The sequence below is a fragment of the Gobius niger genome, assembly GCF_951799975.1.
Source record: "Gobius niger genome assembly, chromosome: 1".
Taxonomy (NCBI): Eukaryota; Metazoa; Chordata; class Actinopteri; order Gobiiformes; family Gobiidae; genus Gobius; species Gobius niger.
In genome coordinates this window covers 534,434-554,713 of record NC_136852.1, presented here as the reverse complement: position 1 = coordinate 554,713, position 20,280 = coordinate 534,434, and the positions used below count along the sequence as shown (strand labels likewise).

Genomic DNA, 20,280 nt, shown 5'->3' with positions numbered 1-20,280 from the left:
AACGCTCCAAAATTAGGTCCCAACACCTGAGGAGAGGTCATTTTTGGTCAATTTTCCCTCTCCATTTTCTAGATTGTTTTCGACATAGTCCCTGGTGTTGCCTCAATAGTTGCCCTACTATCCTGCCATGTCTTTAGTTATGCAAATTCTGTAAGCGTTGTTCCCACTTTTTTCATGAGGGTGGGACCATAGGTGCTGAATTATGTAATTTCCAGTAGGTGCCGAGGAAAAAAAAAATAGATAAAAATAGTAGGCAAGGCAAGGCAAGGCAAGTTTATTTGTAGAGCACAATTCATACACAAGGCAATTCAAAGTGCTTCACAGTTGAAAACAAATAGAATCAATAAAAACATCAACATAAAATTTATCAATTACAGTAAAAGGCGAGAGTGCAGATAAAATACTTTCAGTCATATGCATTGGTAAAAAGAACTGTTTTCAGCCTGGATTTGAACATTGTCAGAGTTGAGGCCTGTCTCACATCCTCGTGAAGACTGTTCCAGATTTTAGCTGCATGAAACTGAAATGCAGCCTCACCGTGTTTATTATTGACTCTGGGAACCACCAGGAGGCCCCTCCCTGAAGTTCTCAGGGCCCGAGATGGTTCATACGGCTCTAACATGTCAGAGATGTACTTTGGAGCTAAACCATGAAAAGACTTGTACACGAGCAGAGCTGTTTTAAAGTCTATTCTCTGAGTGACAGGAAGCCAGTGCAGAGAGGGTAAAGGTCAGAATTGATCCAGCAGTCTCATGGTTATGAACCCAATGCTCTACCTATGACACTATACAGGCACAGTGAAAATACTAGCTGAAGAAAGGAGTTTCTTATGAAACTCCCCGTGCATTAGAAATGTTAGGACAAGCTACCTCCTTCACCTAAGACGACCTTTTACCACTGAGATATAAGTCCATACAAACATGGGCCTGATGAGGGCAAGGCTTCTCTAAATTTCTGGGCCGAAATTAGGGGACAGCACCCCACTGGAGGAGAGGGAACATTTCCCCATTTTTCATGAGGGTGGGACCATAGGCGGTAAATCATGTTCTTCCCAGAAAGGGCCAAAAAAAAGAAAGAAGGAAAGAAAGAAAGAAAGAAAAAACACTTATGAAGTTCAGAATTGATCCAGGGGCCTCTTGGTTATAAACCCAATGCTCTGCCCATGACACTATACAGGCACAGACAATGTATTAGTCGAACAAAAAAATATCTTATGAAACACACGCACGCATGGTCTTAGGCTGAGATAATGTGTACAGTGGTCCATGTAAAATGAGAAAGCATAAGAAAAGTGTGAAGGCTGTGTTAGGACTAGCTCATTCACTGAAGACAACCTTGCTACTACTGAGATATAAGTCCATACAAACATGGGCCTGATGAGGGTGAGGGTTCTCTCAATTCTCAGGCCAAAATTAGGTGACAGCACCCCACTGGAGGAGAGGGATCATTTCCCCATTTTTCATGAGGGTGGGACCAGAAATTACCGAGTCCAAAAAAAAAAAAAAAAAGGTGATGGCTGGGATCGATCCATCAACCTAACAGATAGGAACCCGGCACTCTACCAATGGAGCTTCACAAGCTTAGTGAATACTGCAGCCAATTGAACATTAATGTTATGAAAGACTGCACTTGTGTCTTTGCAGAAAACGGACATTACAGCTTAAGCATTAATATATTTCATTCTTTTTAATGAGGGTAAATTCCTCTGACCGCCCAAAGATTTGATGAGAGGGTGCACCAGCCCAGCAGCACCCTCCATATAAAGAATATTTCGTTGAGAGCGAAATAGTACGAGGAACACACAGAGGGACGGACAGGAAACGGGTAAACTAAACTTCCTGTCACTATAAACTTTAGAAAAAGTTGATTTTGGAGTCAAAAACATCAAAATTGAAGCATCTTTCTGTGACAGAGGGGTAGTATAAACATGTACGAGTCCAAAACTGTAGCCGTTGTGATTAAAGAAGGAAATTTGGAAAATTGACGAATTTCAGAGAAAAGTCTTACAGAGGCCAGCACGCTGCCTGGCTAAGACCTCTGGCCATTTCCACGGAGGATGGGTGGGACCACTTAGAACCACTAAAAACCCACTTAAGGCCCAAAGGCGCGAGTGTGTGTCCAAGTTGGTGGAGGCTCTCCGTCATTGAATTATTTTTTTCAATTTTGCAGGTGGCGCTGTTGTGCCATTTTGCACGTCCCACATTGGCCACTCACATTTTCGTAAATTTTTCACCAGACCGGATTTTTCGGTGATTTTTAATTGAGTTTTCCAGCATGTTCAGGGGATCAAAATCCAGTTTTAAAAAGTGGTACGGATAGAATAATAATAATATTCTGAGCAAATACAATATAGGCGTTTTTCCATTGTAGCTGTTTTCACACATTAGACATTTTCGGAAAGCTCTGGCCGAGTCCTATGCGTCTGTCGTGGTCGGAGGTCGCTGTCGTGTCCGTTGTGCACTCCATACGCCATCGAAGCGCACCCTGGTGCCCCCCTGAGTTGCAGAAGCAATAGTCCCTATCGCCATGTATGGCGCTCGGGCCTAATAATAATAATATTTTTATTTATTTATATTGCACTTTGCATTAAAAAAAACCCTCAAAGTGCTACAACAGGTGAATAAAATAAAAAAAAAGCTTTTTATATCTGGTTTTATTTCTATTTATTTGTTTTAATCCGTTTTATTATATATAGTTTTGATGATCTTATGCGCAGCATAAGGCGGGGTCTGCAGATGGTGTAAGGCGGGGTCTGTAGACGGTTTAAGGCGGGGTCTGCAGATGGTGTAAGGCGGGGTCTGCAGACGGTTTAAGGCGGGGTCTGCAGACGGTTTAAGGCGGGGTCTGCAGATGGTTTAAGGCGGGGTCTGTGTGGACAGAGTGGCTCCAGGTCAGAGCCTCTGGAATCAGGACCTTCTCTAACGTTTGGTCTGGACAGACTCGCGGTCGTCTGCGATGGCGAACGTCTCCGTGGTGACGCACATCTCTCTGCTGGCGTTCCGTGACCTGGGCCGCCTGAAGCCGCTCTTGGTTCTGCTGCTGCTGGTTCTGCTCCTCCTCATGGTCGTGGCCAACGCGCTGCTCCTCGCCGTGATCCTGGTGACGCCGCGCGTCCACCGGCCCATGTTCGCGTTCCTCGCCGCGCTCTTCCTGAACGAGCTGGGCGGCGGCTGCTGCGTCACGGCGTTCGTGCTGGACCGGCTCCTGCGCCGCGTCCGGGCCGTTCCCGCCGCGCTCTGCCTGCTGCAGGTGTTTCAGATCTACTCCTACGTGTCCGTGGAGTTCACCGCCCTCGCCGTCATCTCGTACGACCGCTACGTGGCCATCTGCGTGCCGCTGCGGTACGCCGCCATCATGAGCCCCGGCCGCGTGGCGTCTCTGCTGGCGCTGATCTGGCTGCCCCCGTTTGTGGCGGTGGGCGTGACCACGGTCCTCACGGCGTCGCTGACGCTCTGCGGAAACGCCATCGATAGATTTTTCTGTGAAAACCGCAGCATCGCCAAACTGTCGTGCTCCGACGCCGCGATGAACAACGTGTACGAGCTGGTCATCGCCGCCGTCACCGTCGTCATCCCGCTCGGCGTCATCCTGGTCACGTACTTCCACATCCTGAGGGTGTGTTTCCACGGCGCCGCACACACGCGGCGGAAAGCCCTCGCCACCTGCACGCCGCACCTCTGCTCGCTCCTCAACTACACGCTCGGCATTTTGTTCGAGTTGGTTCGGACTCGCTCTGACTCGGGTCAGTTTCCTGATTCTGTCCGTGCAGTTCTGCCGTTTTACCTCCTGACGGCGCAGCCGCTGTTCAACCCGTTCATATACGGCCTGAAGCTGACGCAGCTGCGCGACGCCTGCAGAGCCGCCTGCGCAGACGCCTGCAGACGCTCCAGACTGAAGCGGAATGAAAACCAATAATACTTCAACCATGTCCGAATAAACTTAATGTACACAGATTGAAATAAAGCAAATCCTTTTTCTTTTGGGTCTTTGATTAAACTCTAAACTGCTTCTGCCTGACACAAATGACAGAGTTTGTGTCATTAAAATACTTTGTGATGCCACTGAAACTGCAAACATTTGAACATGAGGCTGTAAAGCACCTGCAGATCAGCTGATTAGACAGCGGTTTCAGATCACCATCATTAATAATCCATCCCCTTTCTTCCTCTTTATCCGGGGCCGGGTCGTGGGGGCAGCAGTCTGACCCCGAGGCAACACCAGGCCAGCTGGAGGCATAGTCCCACCAGCGTGTCCTGGGTCTCCCACAAGGCTTCTTCCCAATAGGACATTCCTGGAACACCTCCTGTTCGAGACGACCAGGAGGTATCCGGAACAGATGCCCGAGCCACCTCAGCTGCTCCTTTCCATGTGAAGGAGCAGCGACTCTACTCCGAGCTCCTCCCGGGTGGGGTTAGGCTTGAGGGTGTCAGTGATGCCTCCTGGACACTGTCAGGTCACAGTCTTACCCATGACTGTGGTTTTGAGTAATGAACCAGGCTGGGAGTTTTTAAAAGCCTTAGGAATCGTTTGCAGGTGTTTCGAGTTAATGAGTTGATTCAGATGATTAGGTTAACAGCTCGTTTTGAGAACTTTTTTATGATATGCTATTTTTTTTTAGATAGGAATTTTGGGTTTTCATGAGCTGTTTGCCAAAATCATCAGTTTTAAAACAATAAAAGACCTGAAATATTTCAGTTGGTGTGAAATGAATCTACAATACATGAAAGTTTTTCCATTTTTATCATTACATTATGGAAAAGAATGAACTTTATCACAATATGCTAATTTTTTGAGAAGGACCTGTAGAGTCACAAAGCACAAATCGAGGATTGGTGCCGCGACAGAAACCAGAGACCTTACGGCCACAACTGCGAGCAGCTGCATCGACAACTTTCCACTGGTCAGAGACTAGTTGGAGTCTTGGAGACTAGTTAGACCTGTTGGGGACTAGTTAGAGACAGCCTCTAACTAGTCTCTAACGTATCTCCAACTTGTCTGACAAATCTGGAACTAGTCTCTAACTAATCTCTGACCAGATTATCTTGGGGTAAAAAAAATAAAATATATAGTGCTAATAATAGTGTTAGTGTTAATAATAGTGGCAGGGTTAATAATAGTGTAGGTTAATAATAATGTTAAAAATAATGTTAATGATAGTGTTAGTGATAGTAGTGAGTGTCAGTGTTACTGTTCGTGATAATAATAGTGTTAGTGATAGTGTTAATGACCGTGTTAATAATAGTGTCGGTGATAGTGTTAATAATAATGTTAATGACAGTGCTAATAATAGTGTTAATAATAGTGTTAATGACAGTGTTAATGACAGTGTTAATGATAGTGTTAATGACAGTGTTAATGACCGTTTTAATAATAGTGTTAATAACAGTGTTAATAATAGTGTTAATGATAGTGTTAATGATAGTGTTAATAATAGTGTTAATGATAGTGTTAATGATAGTGTTAATGATAGTGCTAATAATAGTGTTAATGGCATTGTTAATTATAGTGTTAATAATAGTTTTAATAATAGTGTTAATGACAGTGTTAATGACAGTGTTAATGATAGTGTGAATAATAGTGTTAATAACAGTGTTAATAATAGTGTTAATGATAGTGTTAATAATAGTGTTGATAATAGTGTTAATGGCAGTGTTAATTATAGTGTTAATAATAGTGTTAATGGCAATGTTAATGACAGTGTTAATGATAGTGTTAATGATAGTGTTAATGATACTGTTGATAGTAGCGTTAATAATAGTGTTAATGACAGTGTTAATGATAGTGTTAATGACAGTGTTAATGATAGTGTGAATAATAGTGTTAATGATAGTGTTAATGATAGTGTTAATAACAGTGTTAATAATAGTCTTAATGGCAGTGTTAATGGCAGTGTTAATTATAGTGTTAATAATAGTCTTAATGGCAGTGTTAATAACAGTGTTAATGACAGTGTTAATGATAGTGTTAATGATACTGTTGATAGTAGCGTTAATAATAGTGTTAATGACAGTGTTAATGATGGTGTTAATGACAGTGTTAATGATAGTGTGAATAATAGTGTTAATGATAGTGTTAATGATAGTGTTAGTAACAGTGTTAATAATAGTGTTAATAATAGTGTTAATGACAGTGTAAATAACAGTGTTAATAACAGTGTTAATGACAGTGTTAATAATAGTGTTAATAACAGTGTTAATAATAGTGTTAATAACAGTGTTAATGACAGTGTTAATAATAGTGTTAATAACAGTGTTAATAATAGTGTTAATGACAGTGTTAATGACAGTGTTAATAATATTGTTAATGATAGTGTTAATGACAGTGTTAATGACAGTGTTAATAATAGTGTTAATAACAGTGTTAATGACAGTGTTAGTAATAGTGTTAATAACAGTGTTAATAATAGTGTTAATAACAGTGTTAATAATAGTGTTAATAACAGTGTTAATAATAGTGTTAATGACCGTGTTAATAATAATGCTATTGATAGTGTTAATAATAGTGTTAATGACAGTGTTAATGACAGTGTTAATAACAGTGTCAATGATAGTGTTAATGACAGTGTTAATGATAGTGTTAATGATACTGTTGATAGTAGCGTTAATAATAGTGTTAATGACAGTGTTAATGATGGTGTTAATGACAGTGTTAATGATAGTGTGAATAATAGTGTTAATGATAGTGTTAATGATAGTGTTAGTAACAGTGTTAATAATAGTATTAATAATAGTGTTAATGACAGTGTAAATAACAGTGTTAATAACAGTGTTAATGACAGTGTTAATAATAGTGTTAATAACAGTGTTAATAATAGTGTTAATAACAGTGTTAATGACAGTGTTAATAATAGTGTTAATAACAGTGTTAATAATAGTGTTAATGACAGTGTTAATGACAGTGTTAATAATATTGTTAATGATAGTGTTAATGACAGTGTTAATGACAGTGTTAATAATAGTGTTAATAACAGTGTTAATGACAGTGTTAGTAATAGTGTTAATAACAGTGTTAATAATAGTGTTAATAACAGTGTTAATAATAGTGTTAATAACAGTGTTAATAATAGTGTTAATGACCGTGTTAATAATAATGCTATTGATAGTGTTAATAATAGTGTTAATGACAGTGTTAATGACAGTGTTAATAACAGTGTCAATGATAGTGTTAATGATAGTGTTAATAATAGTGTTAATAATAGTGTTAATGACAGTGTTAATAACAGTGTCAATGATAGTGTTAATGATAGTGTTAATAATAGTGTTAATAATAGTGTTAATAACAGTGTCAATGATAGTGTTAATGATAGTGTTAATAATACTGTTAATAATAGTGTTAATAATAGTGTTAATGACAGTGTAAATAAGTTGTTGAGGTGTGAATGCTGGTCAGGTTGGCGCACAGTGTCAGCTCAGTCGCAGCAGCTCAGGACTAACACCTGAACACAAAACAACAGCTGGATCGGAGCATCTGCATATTCACTCCTTTTCCTGTTGTTGCTTAAATGAAAACTAAACGAACCTAAACTGAACCTGTTCATGGATAAACATCTGTATCTGGTCTCCTAAAGCCCGCCCCCGGAGCAGCCTGGGCTCTGATTGGCCGAGGAGGGCTTTAAGTAGAACCTCTGGTCCCGTTGGTTCACGGGTTCACTGTCGTCAGGGAAACGCAGGCTCACACTCTGGTCTCTGTGAACGTTTGCCGTGTTTTTGCTTCGCGGTGTTTTCTCGGCTCTTTTTCGGCGTTTCGTTCCCCACGTTCATGAACCTGACGCTCGTTTTGTTTCTAAGGAACAAAACTGGGACCAAACATAAGCTTTGTTTCCATGACTCTAAATGTATGTCCTCTCTTTGTGCTTCCATTTGAATCTTTCACTTCGAACGTCGTTTTAGGAGTTTCTTTCCTTAAACTTCTACGCACCAAGTTATGTCGGACACGATGCAGTTACATTTGAGACTAAACTAAACTCTCTTTACATCAGGGGGAGGCAAGTTCTCTTGGTAGAGGGCCGAGTTTCTTTATTGTAAATAGACCGAGGGCCGAAGGCGCTGATTATTATGGTTATTAGCCCAAAGTGAAGCACAACACTGGAAAAATGAGATAAATGACTTAGAATTTGATGAATTCAAGCCATTTTATGTTGAATTTGAGTCGGTTTGAACTAATCCAAGATACAAATGCTATAGCGCCAATGGAACACGAATAAAACCCACTTGAAATCAGACAAATAATTGATTTTAATGTGAAATGACACAAAATTATCTGAATTAAGAGAATAACGACGACCAGAGGTTTTATCTCATCTGAGACCAGACCAAATCTACTCAAACCTTAGATTTAATCTGTTCCTTCAAGTAGATTTATGTCATTTCTTCCTTAAAACGATTATTCTTTTTCCAGTGCACTAGTGTTGTACATAATATATGACCTAATTGGGTGCATTGACAGTTTTTCTCCCATTTAACTCTAACAATGTTAAAAGTACTCTCTGATTTGTGTAATAATGTTTCTCAAAATCATCTTGAGGGCCAGAGGTTCTGTGCTGAAGGGCCGGATTTGGCCCCCGGGCCTGACGTTGCCGACCCCTGCTTTACATCATGATCAATGAAAACTCATAGAACAGTTTACTTCACTGTCAGTTTGTTATATTGTGTTTTCTTTATGTTTAAAGACGATGTGTTAATGTGAGACTCGTGAAAAGGGAAACTCTGTAAATGCACAGGTATCGATGGAAACCTGTAGATTAGTGACAGAAATGTGAGGAAAACATACAGAGCAAGTGTCATTTTATGTTTTCATATAAAAATGAGGCTTTAAAACTAAAGACGTCCAAAGGTCTAATCTTTCAGTCAGGTTTCAATGTCACTCCTCACTCCCGAATCCTTCCAGAAACAGGAATGAGACAAATATCAGAATAACGGCACAGTTTTTTCTCCTGGACTGAACGTTCTGATGTGAAGGAACCTGAAGTTTCGCTTTAGCCTCAGACGAGAGAGACGACACTTTTACGAAGCGTCGACAAAAGTGAACGACCTGAAAACAGAGAATTCAACAAGAATCAATGACTGGAAGCAAAAAGATGAAGCAGGAACATTAGTCTTTCCTAGAGGTGAAATCAGTTCCGTCTGTGGTTGGTTCTGCTTTAGACCAGAAACCAAACGAAGGAAACTCTCGAACCGGAGACGAGTTAGATAATAAGAGCCAGGTTTGAATGTTTGATTTTGTGACAGATTCGTCTGTTTTTATTATTATTTATTATTGACACTTTGAGAGCCGTGTTTGTAACGGCAAATAAACCTTTTAGACCTGGTTTAGTTTGGGAATAAAAGTCTGTATCAATGTGTCAGGAGTTAGATCTGTAAATAAGGTTCATAACAACAACAATAATATCAATAATAATAACAATCATAATAATATTTATTATTATTATTATAATTATGCCGATTGTCTTCGGAGCTTTAGGAACTGCCAAGAAAAGGCTCCAAGATCACCTGGACAAACTCCCTTCAGAATCAGTGCCAAAGAAATACAAAAGTCTGTCGGGGACTGAAGACCTGAGCCCAACCTGAGGGACCGGGTTGGCCCTGGTGAAAGAACCAGCTCAAATGCTGAGATGATGATGACAATAATAATAATAATATTAATAATAATAACAATAAAAACAATAATATTTTTTTTACTTATGTTGCACTTTACATTTAAAAGAAACCTCAAAGTCTAAAATATCTGTTTGTTTGTTTTAATCTGTGTTTTTCGTATGTATAGTTTTGATGATCTTTTCTGCAGCACTTTGATTTCATCCAATCCACTGTTTTTGTATCACATTTAAACGACAAAATGTTTCCAGAGAAAAACAAAGTGAACATTGACAATAAAACAAAGCACAAGTGCAAAACCGTCGAAGAACTTTAACAGACTGACAGGCCTCAACAGTCGGGGCCCTCAGGGACTAGGGCCGACTGCCTTAAAGGTTCAGCTCGTGCTGCGGGGTCTGCAGATGGTTTAAGGCGGGGTCTGCAGACGGTTTAAGGCGGGGTCTGCAGATGGTTTAAGGCGGGGTCTGCAGACGGTTTAAGGCGGGGTCTGCAGACGGTTTAAGGCGGGGTCTGCAGATGGTTTAAGGCGGGGTCTGTGTGGACAGAGTGGCTCCAGATCAGAGCCTCTGGAATCAGGACCTTCTCTAACGTTTGCTCTGGACAGACTCGTGGTCGTCTGCGATGGCGAACGTCTCCGTGGTGACGCACATCTCTCTGCTGGCGTTCCGTGACCTGGGCCGCCTGAAGCCGCTCTTGGTTCTGCTGCTGCTGGTTCTGCTCCTCCTCATGGTCGTGGCCAACGCGCTGCTCCTCGCCGTGATCCTGGTGACGCCGCGCCTCCACCGGCCCATGTTCGCGTTCCTCGCCGCGCTCTTCCTGAACGAGCTGGGCGGCGGCTGCTGCGTCACGGCGTTCGTGCTGGACCGGCTCCTGCGCCGCGTCCGGGCCGTTCCCGCCGCGCTCTGCCTGCTGCAGGTGTTTCAGATCTACTCCTACGTCTCCGTGGAGTTCACCGCCCTCGCCGTCATCTCGTACGACCGCTACGTGGCCATCTGCGTGCCGCTGCGGTACGCCGCCATCATGAGCCCCGGCCGCGTGGCGTCTCTGCTGGCGCTGATCTGGCTGCCCCCGTTTGTGGCGGTGGGCGTGACCACGGTCCTCACGGCGTCGCTGACGCTCTGCGGAAACGCCATCGACCAAGTCTTCTGCGAGAACTACAGCATCGCCAAACTGTCGTGCTCCGGCGCCGCGCTGAACAACGTGTACGAGCTCGTGGCCGCCGCCGTCACCGTCGTCATCCCGCTGGGCGTCATCCTGGTCACGTACTTCCACATCCTGAGGGTGTGTTTCCACGGCGCCGCACACACGCGACGGAAAGCCCTCGCCACCTGCACGCCGCACCTCTGCTCGCTCCTCAACTACACGCTCGGCATTTTGTTTCAAGTGGCTCAGGCGCGCTTCGACTCCGCCCGTTTACCTGAGACGCTGCGCGCCGTCCTGCCGCTGTACCTGCTGACGGCGCAGCCGCTGTTCAACCCGCTCATGTACGGCCTGAAGCTCACGCAGCTGCGAGACGCCTGCACAGACGTCTGCGGAGCCGCCTGGGGACGCTTCAGAGCCGCCTGCGGAGCCGCCTGCGGAGCCGCCTGCAGACGCTTCAGAGCCGCCTGCGGACTCTTCAGAGCCGCCTGCGGAGCCGCCTGCGGAGCCGCCTGCGGACTCTTCAGAGCCGCCTGCGGAGCCGCCTGCGGAGCCGCCTGCAGACGCTTCAGAGCCGCCTGCGGACTCTTCAGAGCCGCCTGCGGAGCCGCCTGCGGAGCCGCCTGCAGACGCTTCAGAGCCGCCTGCGGACTCTTCAGAGCCGCCTGCGGAGCCGCCTGCGGAGCCGCCTGCAGACGCTTCAGACTGAAGTGGTGTGATAAACAATAACAACCAGAAGTGTCTCCCGCTCGGCTCCAGAACAGACCCAGCGGCTTCAGTTTCATTTACTCACTGGAGCAGAGACTAAGTTCTGCAGAGTGAGGTTAAAACACTGTAACATGAGGTTGCGATGCTTCTTCCCTTCTTCCCACCGCCTTCGTCAGCGGCCAGTGATCGGGGTGTGGTCCAGTTCGTGCTCGAGATGTGGGACCGGTTGGCGAAGTATCGGGAGGAAGCAGAGGTCAACCTACGTGCAGCCCAGCAGTCCCAGAAGGCCAGGCCCGACACCGAGAGCTCCAGCCTGGCCAGAAGGTTCTGCTGCTCCTGCCATCCTCCACCAGCAAGCTGCTCGCCAAGTGGCAGGGCCCTCACACAGTCCTCCGTAAGATGGGTCCTTATGAGATCCACCACCCGGAGAAGAGGAAGGCTAAGCAGACGTGCCATGTGAATCTGCTGAAGGAGTGGAAGGAGGCTCCTGTCCCGGTTCCAGTGGCGTCCCTGCTGGTGACGGAGGTGGACAGCGAGGGGGAGGAGGAGGCCTTGACCATCTCTCCGCGGTCCAGCCTGGTCAGCTCGGCGCGGTTTTCCCACGAGTCTCCAAGCTGTTTGCTGCCAACCCAGGGAGGACGGTCCTGGTCGAGCACGTTATCTGCCTGAAGGAGAGGGGTCCCATCCGCCAGCGGTCCTACCGGGCACCGCAGCACCTGGTGGGAAAGCTCCTGACGGAAGTGGAGGAGATGCTGCGCCTGGGGGTGATCGAGCCTCGTCCGAGTGGTGCAGTCCAGTGGTCATCGTGGTGAAGAAGGACGGCTCGCTTCGCATCTGCATCGTCATCCGGAAGCTCAACGCTGTGTCGGAGTTCGACGCCCTCCCGATGCCCCGGATCGATGACCTGCTGGAGCCAGATTCATCACCACCTTTGACCTTTGCAAGGGATACTGGCAGGTGCCTCTGGACTTCGGAGCACCTTCCAGAGACTGATGGGAGGCCTGGAGTGAGGACTGCGAGACTGCATTCCACAACTGGCCTGTGTACTTCGCCCGTGCTGAGAAGTCCCGACTTCACCCAGAAGTTCCTGGTCCAGACCGACGCCTCTGCCTTGGGGCTGGGAGCTGTCCTGGCGCAGGGTACTCCTGGGGAAGAACGGCCGGTGCTGTACCTGAGTGGGAAGCTGCTGCCACGGGAGCCCAGGTCCTCCACTGTGGAGAAGGAGGGCCTGGCCATCAAGTGGGTCTTGGGGAGCTTGCGGTACTACTTGCTGGGGAGGGAGTTATGACCTGGAGACCGACCATCGCGCCCTAACCTGGATGAACTCCATGAAGGACCACAACAGCCGTCTCACCCGGTGGTACCTCTCCCTTCAGCCGTTCCAGTTTCGGATCCGTCACCGGGCTGGCAACCTCAACGTTGGGGTGGATTATCTCTCAAGGTTGCCGCACATCGCCAACCTCAAGGAGGAGGGGGATAATGTAATTTTTTTGTACATACTTTATTTTCTGTTGATGCTGCACTGTAAATAAAAGCCGGTGATCTGAATATTCGGCCTTTGCTATAATTTTTATACTTGTTGAAATACGAACCCGTGACAAAAAAAAAAAAGACTTAAGGAATTGCTCCAGCAGTCTCATGATTGGGAAACCAACACTCTAGCTATGACATGACACAGGGACAGCAAACGCCTGGGAGAAAAATGTTAAATTTCTCTCGTGTTTTAGACTTGGACAAGTGTGCAGCGGCCCGTGTAAAAGGAGAAGGCATTAGAAAAGAGTGGAGGCTGTGTGTGGACCAGCTCCCTCCTTCACCTCAGACGACCACACTATCACTGAGCTATAAGTTCATACAAACATGGGCCTGACGAGGGCGAGGATTCTCTAAATTCAAGGGCCGAAATTAGGTCCCAGCACCCCATTGGAGGAGAGGGGTTATTTCCCCGTTTTTAATGAGGGTGGAACCATAGGCAGTAAGTGCAGAGTCCAAAAGAAAAAAAAGGGAAAACAAAGAGTCAAGGTTGGGATTGATCCTGCAACCTTACAGATGGGAACCCAGCACTCTAACCAATGGAGCTACACAGGCTGAGTGAACAATGTAGCAGATTTCGCATTAATCTATGAAAGACCACAGTTGTGTATTTGCAAAAAACGTGATTACAGTTTGGGCAAAAATAATTTGGCTCAAGGCTAATTTCCATCCACAGTCCCATGAGGTAAAAAACAAGACAAGAACATACAAAATATAAAACACACAAGCCACAACACACAGCAGTGCATTACAGACGAAACAGGCAGCAAGGACAACGACTACACAATACATAAAGTGCATCTCTTTCATAAGCCCCTCCCCTCGTCCCTCCCACTCACACACCTGCACCTGCAAGTATTTAAAAACATGTTCCTGTCTAATGCCTGATGAATTTCAGGAGAAACCCTGACTGAGTCCAACATGCTGCCAGGCAAAGAACTCTGGCTATTTTCACGGAGGATGGGCGGGCCACTTACAAGCCACTTACAAGCCACTTACAAGCCACTTACAAGCCACTTACAAGCCACTTTAAAGGCATTTTTGGCAATAACGGCTGCGTGTGCACACCATTAGGTCCAGGTGGGGAATGTTCCAATCCGACAAAGTCTGTGAAAGATATGAGGCTTTGAAATTTACTGAAAATGGCCTCTCAGTTGCGGCCTTGTCATGACCACGCCCAATAGTTTAAAAAGAATGTAGTTGATGATTTTGAAAGCCACATGAGTTTGGGACATGTTGGCCAAAATTGGAGGCTTTCCATTGAAAACTCGGGGATCAGGGGCCAGAAGTTCAAGAAGTACGATTTTGAAGGTTTGAGGTTCGGGCCAAGATGGCCGACTTCCTGTAGCATTTAGGGCGGGGTCGTAATATCATTTTTGACATGTCCTGACGTGGTCTATGTCCCTGGCCAATGTCACTTTTGTACCATGAATTTTTTTGTGACCGGCCTCTCATTGACTCAATGTAAACTGCCTGTTTGAGGGGGCGCCACAGAGCCAACTTTTATTATTCTCTCTCGCGAACCCCACCCAAAATTAGAGCTTGTGGAGCACTACGTTTTGACCCCTGTTACTTGCGAATCGTTTCACGTTTGCTACGTGAATTCTTGCGTTTTTGTCCCAGTTATCGATTTTAATTAGTCCCTCGGGCCTAATAATAACATTTATATGGGGAGTAAAAAACGTAGTTGAAAGTCAATGAAACCCTTGTCATATGTTTGATGGCGTTGCCGTAGCGACGACCAGAACTCCCCATTTACTCTCATGGATTGATTTTTGGGTAATGACAGTGAGACCTGGGAGGGAGTGATTGGGAGGAACGGCCTCCCCGATCTGAACCCGAGTGGTGTTCTGTTATTGGACTTCTGTGCTAGTCATGGTTTGTCCATAACGAACACCATGTTCGAGCACAAGGGTGTCCATAAGTGCACGTGGCACCAGGACACCCTAGGCAGGAGGTCGATGATCGACTTTGTAGTTGTGTCGTCTGATCTCCGGCCGCGTGTCTCGGACACTCGGGTGAAGAGAGGGGCTGAGCTGTCAACTGATCCCCACCTGGTGGTGAGCTGGATCCGCTGGCAGGGGAGGAAGCCGGTCAGACCTGGCAGGCCCAAGCGTGTTGTGAGGGTCTGCTGGGAACGTCTGGCGGATCCCTCTGTCAGTGGGGTCTTCAACTCCCACCTCCGGAAGAGCTTGGCAGACCGGGGTGGTGGTCCCTCTCTTTAAAAAGGGGGATCGGAGGGTGTGTTCCAATTACAGAGGAATCACCCTCCTTAGCCTCCCCGGTAAGGTCCACTCCGGGGTGCTGGAGAGGAGGATCCGGCCGATAGTTGAACCTCGGATCCAGGAGGAACAATGCGGTTTTCGTCCTGGTCGTGGCACACTGGACCAGCTCTATACCCTTCATCCGGTGCTCGAGGGTTTGTGGGAGTTCGCCCAACCAGTCCACATGTGTTTTGTGGACTTGGAGAAGGCGTTCGACCGCGTCCCTCGTGGTGCCCTGTGGGGGGTGCTCCGGGAGTATGGGGTCCAGGGCCCTCGTGGTGCCCTGTGGGGGGTGCTCCGGGAGTATGGGGTCCGGGGCCCTCGTGGTGCCCTGTGGGGGGTGCTCCGGGAGTATGGGGTCCGGGGCCCTCTGCTAAGGGCTGTCCGTTCCCTGTATGAGCAGCAGGAGCTTGGTTCATTGCCGGCAGTAAGTCAGACCTGTTCCCGGTGCGTGTTGGTCTCCTCAGGGCTGCCCTTTGTCACCGGTTCTGTTCATTACTTTTATGGACAGAGTTTCTAGGCGCAGCCAGGGGCCGGAGGGCGTCCGGTTTGGGAGCCTCAGAGTCTCGTCTCTGCTGTTTGTGGATGTTGTTCTGTTGGCTTCAACAAACCAGGACCTTCAGCTGCTCTGGGGCGGTTTGCAGCCGAGTGTGTAGCGGCCGGGATGAGGATCAGCACCTCCAAATCTGAGGCCATGGTTCTCCTTCCCCTCTACAGGTCGGTGGGGAGTCCTTGCCTCAAGTGGAGGAGTTCAAGTATCTCGGGTTCTTGTTCTCAGTGAGGGACGGATGGAGCGTGAGATGGACAGACGGATCGGTGCGGCGTCAGCAGTGATGCGGTCGCTGTATCGGTCTGTCGTGGTGAAGAGGGAGCTGAGTCGGGGCAAAGCTCTCGATTTACCGATCGATCTACGTTCCCGCCCTCACCTATAGTCATGAGATCCTCACCTATGGTCATGAGATTTGGGTCATGACCGAAAGGACAAGATCGCGAATACAAGCGGCCGAAATGAGTTCCCTTCGCAGGGTGGCTGGGGGGGAGGAGCTCAGTTACCCGGGAGGAGCTCGGAGTAGAGTCGCTGCTCCTTCACGTGGAAAGGAGCAGCTGAGGTGGCTCGGGCATCTGTTCCGGATGCCTCCTGGTCGCCTCCCGCGGGAGGTGTTCCAGGCATGTCCTAGTGGGACAAGGCCTCGTGGACCCAGGACACGGTGGTGGGACTATGTCTCCGAGCTGGCCTGGTGTCGCCTCGGGGTCAGAACAGCTGGAGGAGGTGTGGCCTCGGGGTCAGAACAGCTGGAGGAGGTGTGTGTGGATCGGGAAGTTTGGGTGTCTCTGCTGCCCCCGCGACCCGGCCCCGGATAAAGAGGAAGAAAATGGATGGATGGATTAATAAGTAAGGGATAATGTATAAAATGCTGGTCATTATCGTGAAAATAAGCACAGGACGAACCAGACCCCGATGCTTCGCCCTGAAAATTGCATAATAATGACCAGCGTTCTAAACATTATCCGCTTATTATTCGGCCATTTGCCAACTGAACACACACAACGAAACTTCGTACACTTTTATGAAGCCTAAAGGTTTATTTAATGACTTCCACTGCAAATAGTTCCCAAAAGTTTGCGCGTTGCTTGGCAATGTTTGGCTAGGCTAGTTGCAGCAAGGCTAGTAGCTAGCCTAGCTCCTTAGCTAGCTCCTTAGGTGCAGTTGGAGGAATGGTGGTGAATCTCTGGGGAAGTTGAAAGTCAGACTCACGTTAACTTCATGATTCCCCGACGTCTCTCAGTGACGGGACAGAGACAGAGTCACGACTACGTACGTACGAGTGATGTGAAAGACCTGTGTTACAAACACCAACTCCGTTTCTCTCAGAGGCCTCCAGAGCTCTTCCACAAACCAAACTTTCCTTGAATGTGTCTCCTTGATTTGAGCTGAAGCAGTGACGTCTGTCCCTGAGCTCAGAGACACGATTCTTTTCCCCAGTTCCCTCGTGTGCGTCTGGACCGGTATAAACGGCGGCGTCGCTGTGGATCTGCAGAGGCTCAGGCTCCTCTGCTGAACTCTCACTCTCCTTCACATTCTGTTTCTGCAAAGCCACTTTTCACTCGGGGTTTCTCTCCCGTCTTCAGCCTGGACTGAGAAACATCTGCTTTTCAAACAGTCACAAAAAAAGGACCTGTTTTATTTTTGACTTTCCTTAATCTGAAACACATCTGGACTTTAACAAACCTCTTAATATACAACATAACCCTTCATATAGAGTCTTTATAGAATCAGGAATGTTGTTAATCCTACACTGTGATGCTGCTCATGTCCACTCATGTTAAAGCTTTATTAGTTGCTTCACAATAACCAGCCATATTAACACTTTTGTGACTTTTATAATGGAGTTCCTTAATATTATGTTTGTTTTACGTTGTTACTGTTTGTAATAAGTCCCATCACTGTGAGCTACGTTTGTAAATGTCCTTTTCCTTCACTCCCCCTCCCTCTGTGCCTCGCTTTGACTTTAACCTCTTAACTCCTGCCTGAACCCAGAGCATTTTCTGCAGTTCAGCTTTACCCAAATCCTGTAGGCCAGTGTAACGCCTCATTTGAAAGCTAAGATCTACAAAACTGAATTGATCTTTTTCCTCACGTCAGATTTTTTTTCATCACTTTTTTTGTTTGGCAGTCGTCTCATTTTTGTCCAATTTTTGTGACTTTTTTGGGGGGGAAATTCTTATCACTTTTTCCTCCATTTTCTCTCTCTCTTTTCGTCAATTTTTTCTCGCTTTTTTTCATTTTCATCATTGTTTTCGTCTCAGTTTTGTTGCTATTTTCACACCTTTTTTCCAGAAGCTTTTGGATTGGGGTAAAGCTGGAGAAAGTGTGCTCAGTTCAGGCGGGAGTTAAGAGGCATTTAAACGCACTTGTGACTCGATATATTTCCATCATTAGTTAAAGTATGTGATGCTCCTCAGGTCCTGGAACTCGATGTTTTTGTGATACGTTTCCCCAGAACCTTTTAGCGCCGTTTCCTTCATAGACGAGGCACGTTTCATGGGCCGTAAAGCACCGGATCTGCAGAGACTTCGGGTTTAGTGAAACAGTCTCGTTCAGAGCCCGGGGTTTGTCTCTTTCACACATTTGTTCTGAAATGTTTCCTGTGGCCTGGACGCCCGAAAGGCCTCAGTGTTTGTAAACCAGAACATGAGGTTTTTAGGCCAAACTTTAGACTCACGAAAGCTCCAGTTTTAATGAAATGTATTAATAATAATCTGCTCAGATGAAGCCAAACGTAGAGGACAAAACCTGCAAACCCTGAGTGTGTTTCTGATACAAACGTTCCTAACTCCAGTTTGATTCAAAGGGAAAAATCATTTCACCTTCACGAGCTCAAACTAAAGAGGAAAAGGTGAATATCAAAGGTGTGAGTCTTTGAAGCTCCTCATTGATCTGTGTGTGGATGAGCAGGTGGAAGTTCACTCAGATCATTCCAAACCTTTGTGTGAAAGTTTTTATTTTGGTGTAAATATTGTCTCATTGTGTTCATTGTGTGTGACTCTGGAGCTTTGTCCCGGTCCAAACCATGAATGTGTCGGCGGCGTTCCCGTCTAACTCTGTGGCGTTCCCGTCTAACTCCGTGGCGTTCCCCTCAGTCTCCCTGGTGTTCCCCTCTAACTCCGTGGCGCTCCCCTCAGTCTCCCTGGCGTTCCCGTCTAACTCCGTGGCGCTCCCCTCTAACTCCGTGGCGCTCCCCTCAGACTCCATGGCGTTCCCCTCTAACTCCGTGGCGCTCCCCTCAGTCTCCCTGGCGTTCCCCTCTAACTCCGTGGCGTTCCCCTCAGTCTCCCTGGCGTTCCCGGTCTACTCGGCGCTCTCGCCCCTGCACCTGTCGCTCCTGTCGCTGCTGCTGCTCCTGTATTTGGCCGGGTTGATGGTGACGTTGTTCCTGGTGGCGGTGATCGTGTGGGACGGGCGTCTGCGGCGCCCGATGCACGTGCTGCTCGCTCACCTGTCGCTGGGCGGCGTGCTGGGCGGCTCGGCGCTGTGCCCGACCGTGCTGCGCTTCCTGGCGCTCGGCGAGACGCGCTTGTCCCTGGCCGAGTGCCTGGCGCAGGTTTTCTTGGTGAACCTCTACAGCGGCTGCCTGTTCTGCCTCCTCGGCCTCATGGCGCTCGACCGCTACCTCGCCATCGTCTTCCCGCTGCGGTATCACGCCGCGGTGACGCCCGCCCGGCTCCGGCTGGCGCTGCTGTGCGTCTACACCTTCCTCGTGGCGCTGTCGGCGGCGCAGGTCTTCCTCGCGTCACGGGTTCGTCTCTGCAGGTTCTCTGTGGATGAGCTGATGTGTAGCGCGTTAGCCGTGGTGAGCTTGGCGTGCGAGCACACGTTTGTGATCGGGGCGTTCGGACTCTTCGCCTCCGTCAGCGCCATCATCCTCCCGGCGCTCCTCATCGTCCTGTCGTACGCTCAGATCTTCATCGTCGTCTTTAAAACCTCCCGAGAGTCGCGGAGGAAAGCGCTGAAGACGTGCGCGCCGCACCTCATCACCTTCGCCAACTTCTCCATGGCGTCGTTTTTCGGCTTGATCTCGCGGCGCCTGAACGACGGCAGCGACGGCGCTCCCAAAACGCTCAACATCGTGGTGGGTTTGGTTTTCTTCGTTTTCCCACCGCTGTTCAACCCCATCGTCTACGGCGTCAAGACACGGGAAATCCAACAGAGCGTGTGGAAAACGGCCCGGCGCGCCCGCCTGGCCCGCGCTGCGCCGGACGCCCTCCCAGCGCGCCCAGCCTTTCTCCTGAACAGCTGCATTTTAATTAAAACTGTCAAAACTGCTAATTAAGAAACATAGTATTTTAAAACATTGCTTTTAATAAACATCATAGTTAATAACAATATTATTAATAAACATCATTATTGATCATATTATTATCAATGCAATTCATATTTAACAACAATAATAAGAAAACAATTTTTATTAATAAACATAGTATTAATGAACATAGAATTTTAAAACATTGTTACTAATAAATATCATTGTTTAAAACAATGCTAT

General features: G+C 47.1%; 2 protein-coding genes across 2 annotated transcripts; both read left to right on the top strand.

Annotated features, from left to right (window-relative positions):
- Window positions 1–2,955: 2,955 nt before the first annotated feature.
- LOC306977976 (olfactory receptor 11A1-like) lies at window positions 2,956–3,915 on the top strand (the record flags this gene model as incomplete). Its single annotated transcript, XM_079576421.1, has 1 exon — window positions 2,956–3,915. The coding sequence occupies one exon, from the start codon at window positions 2,956–2,958 to the stop codon at window positions 3,913–3,915; it is 960 nt and encodes a 319-aa protein (XP_079432547.1).
- Window positions 3,916–10,214: 6,299 nt separating this feature from the next.
- On the top strand, window positions 10,215–11,462 carry LOC306977965 (olfactory receptor 11A1-like; the record flags this gene model as incomplete). The annotated part of the gene is made up of 1 exon (XM_079576409.1): window positions 10,215–11,462. One exon carries the CDS (start codon window positions 10,215–10,217, stop codon window positions 11,460–11,462), a length of 1,248 nt encoding a protein of 415 aa, XP_079432535.1.
- Window positions 11,463–20,280: the final 8,818 nt, after the last annotated feature.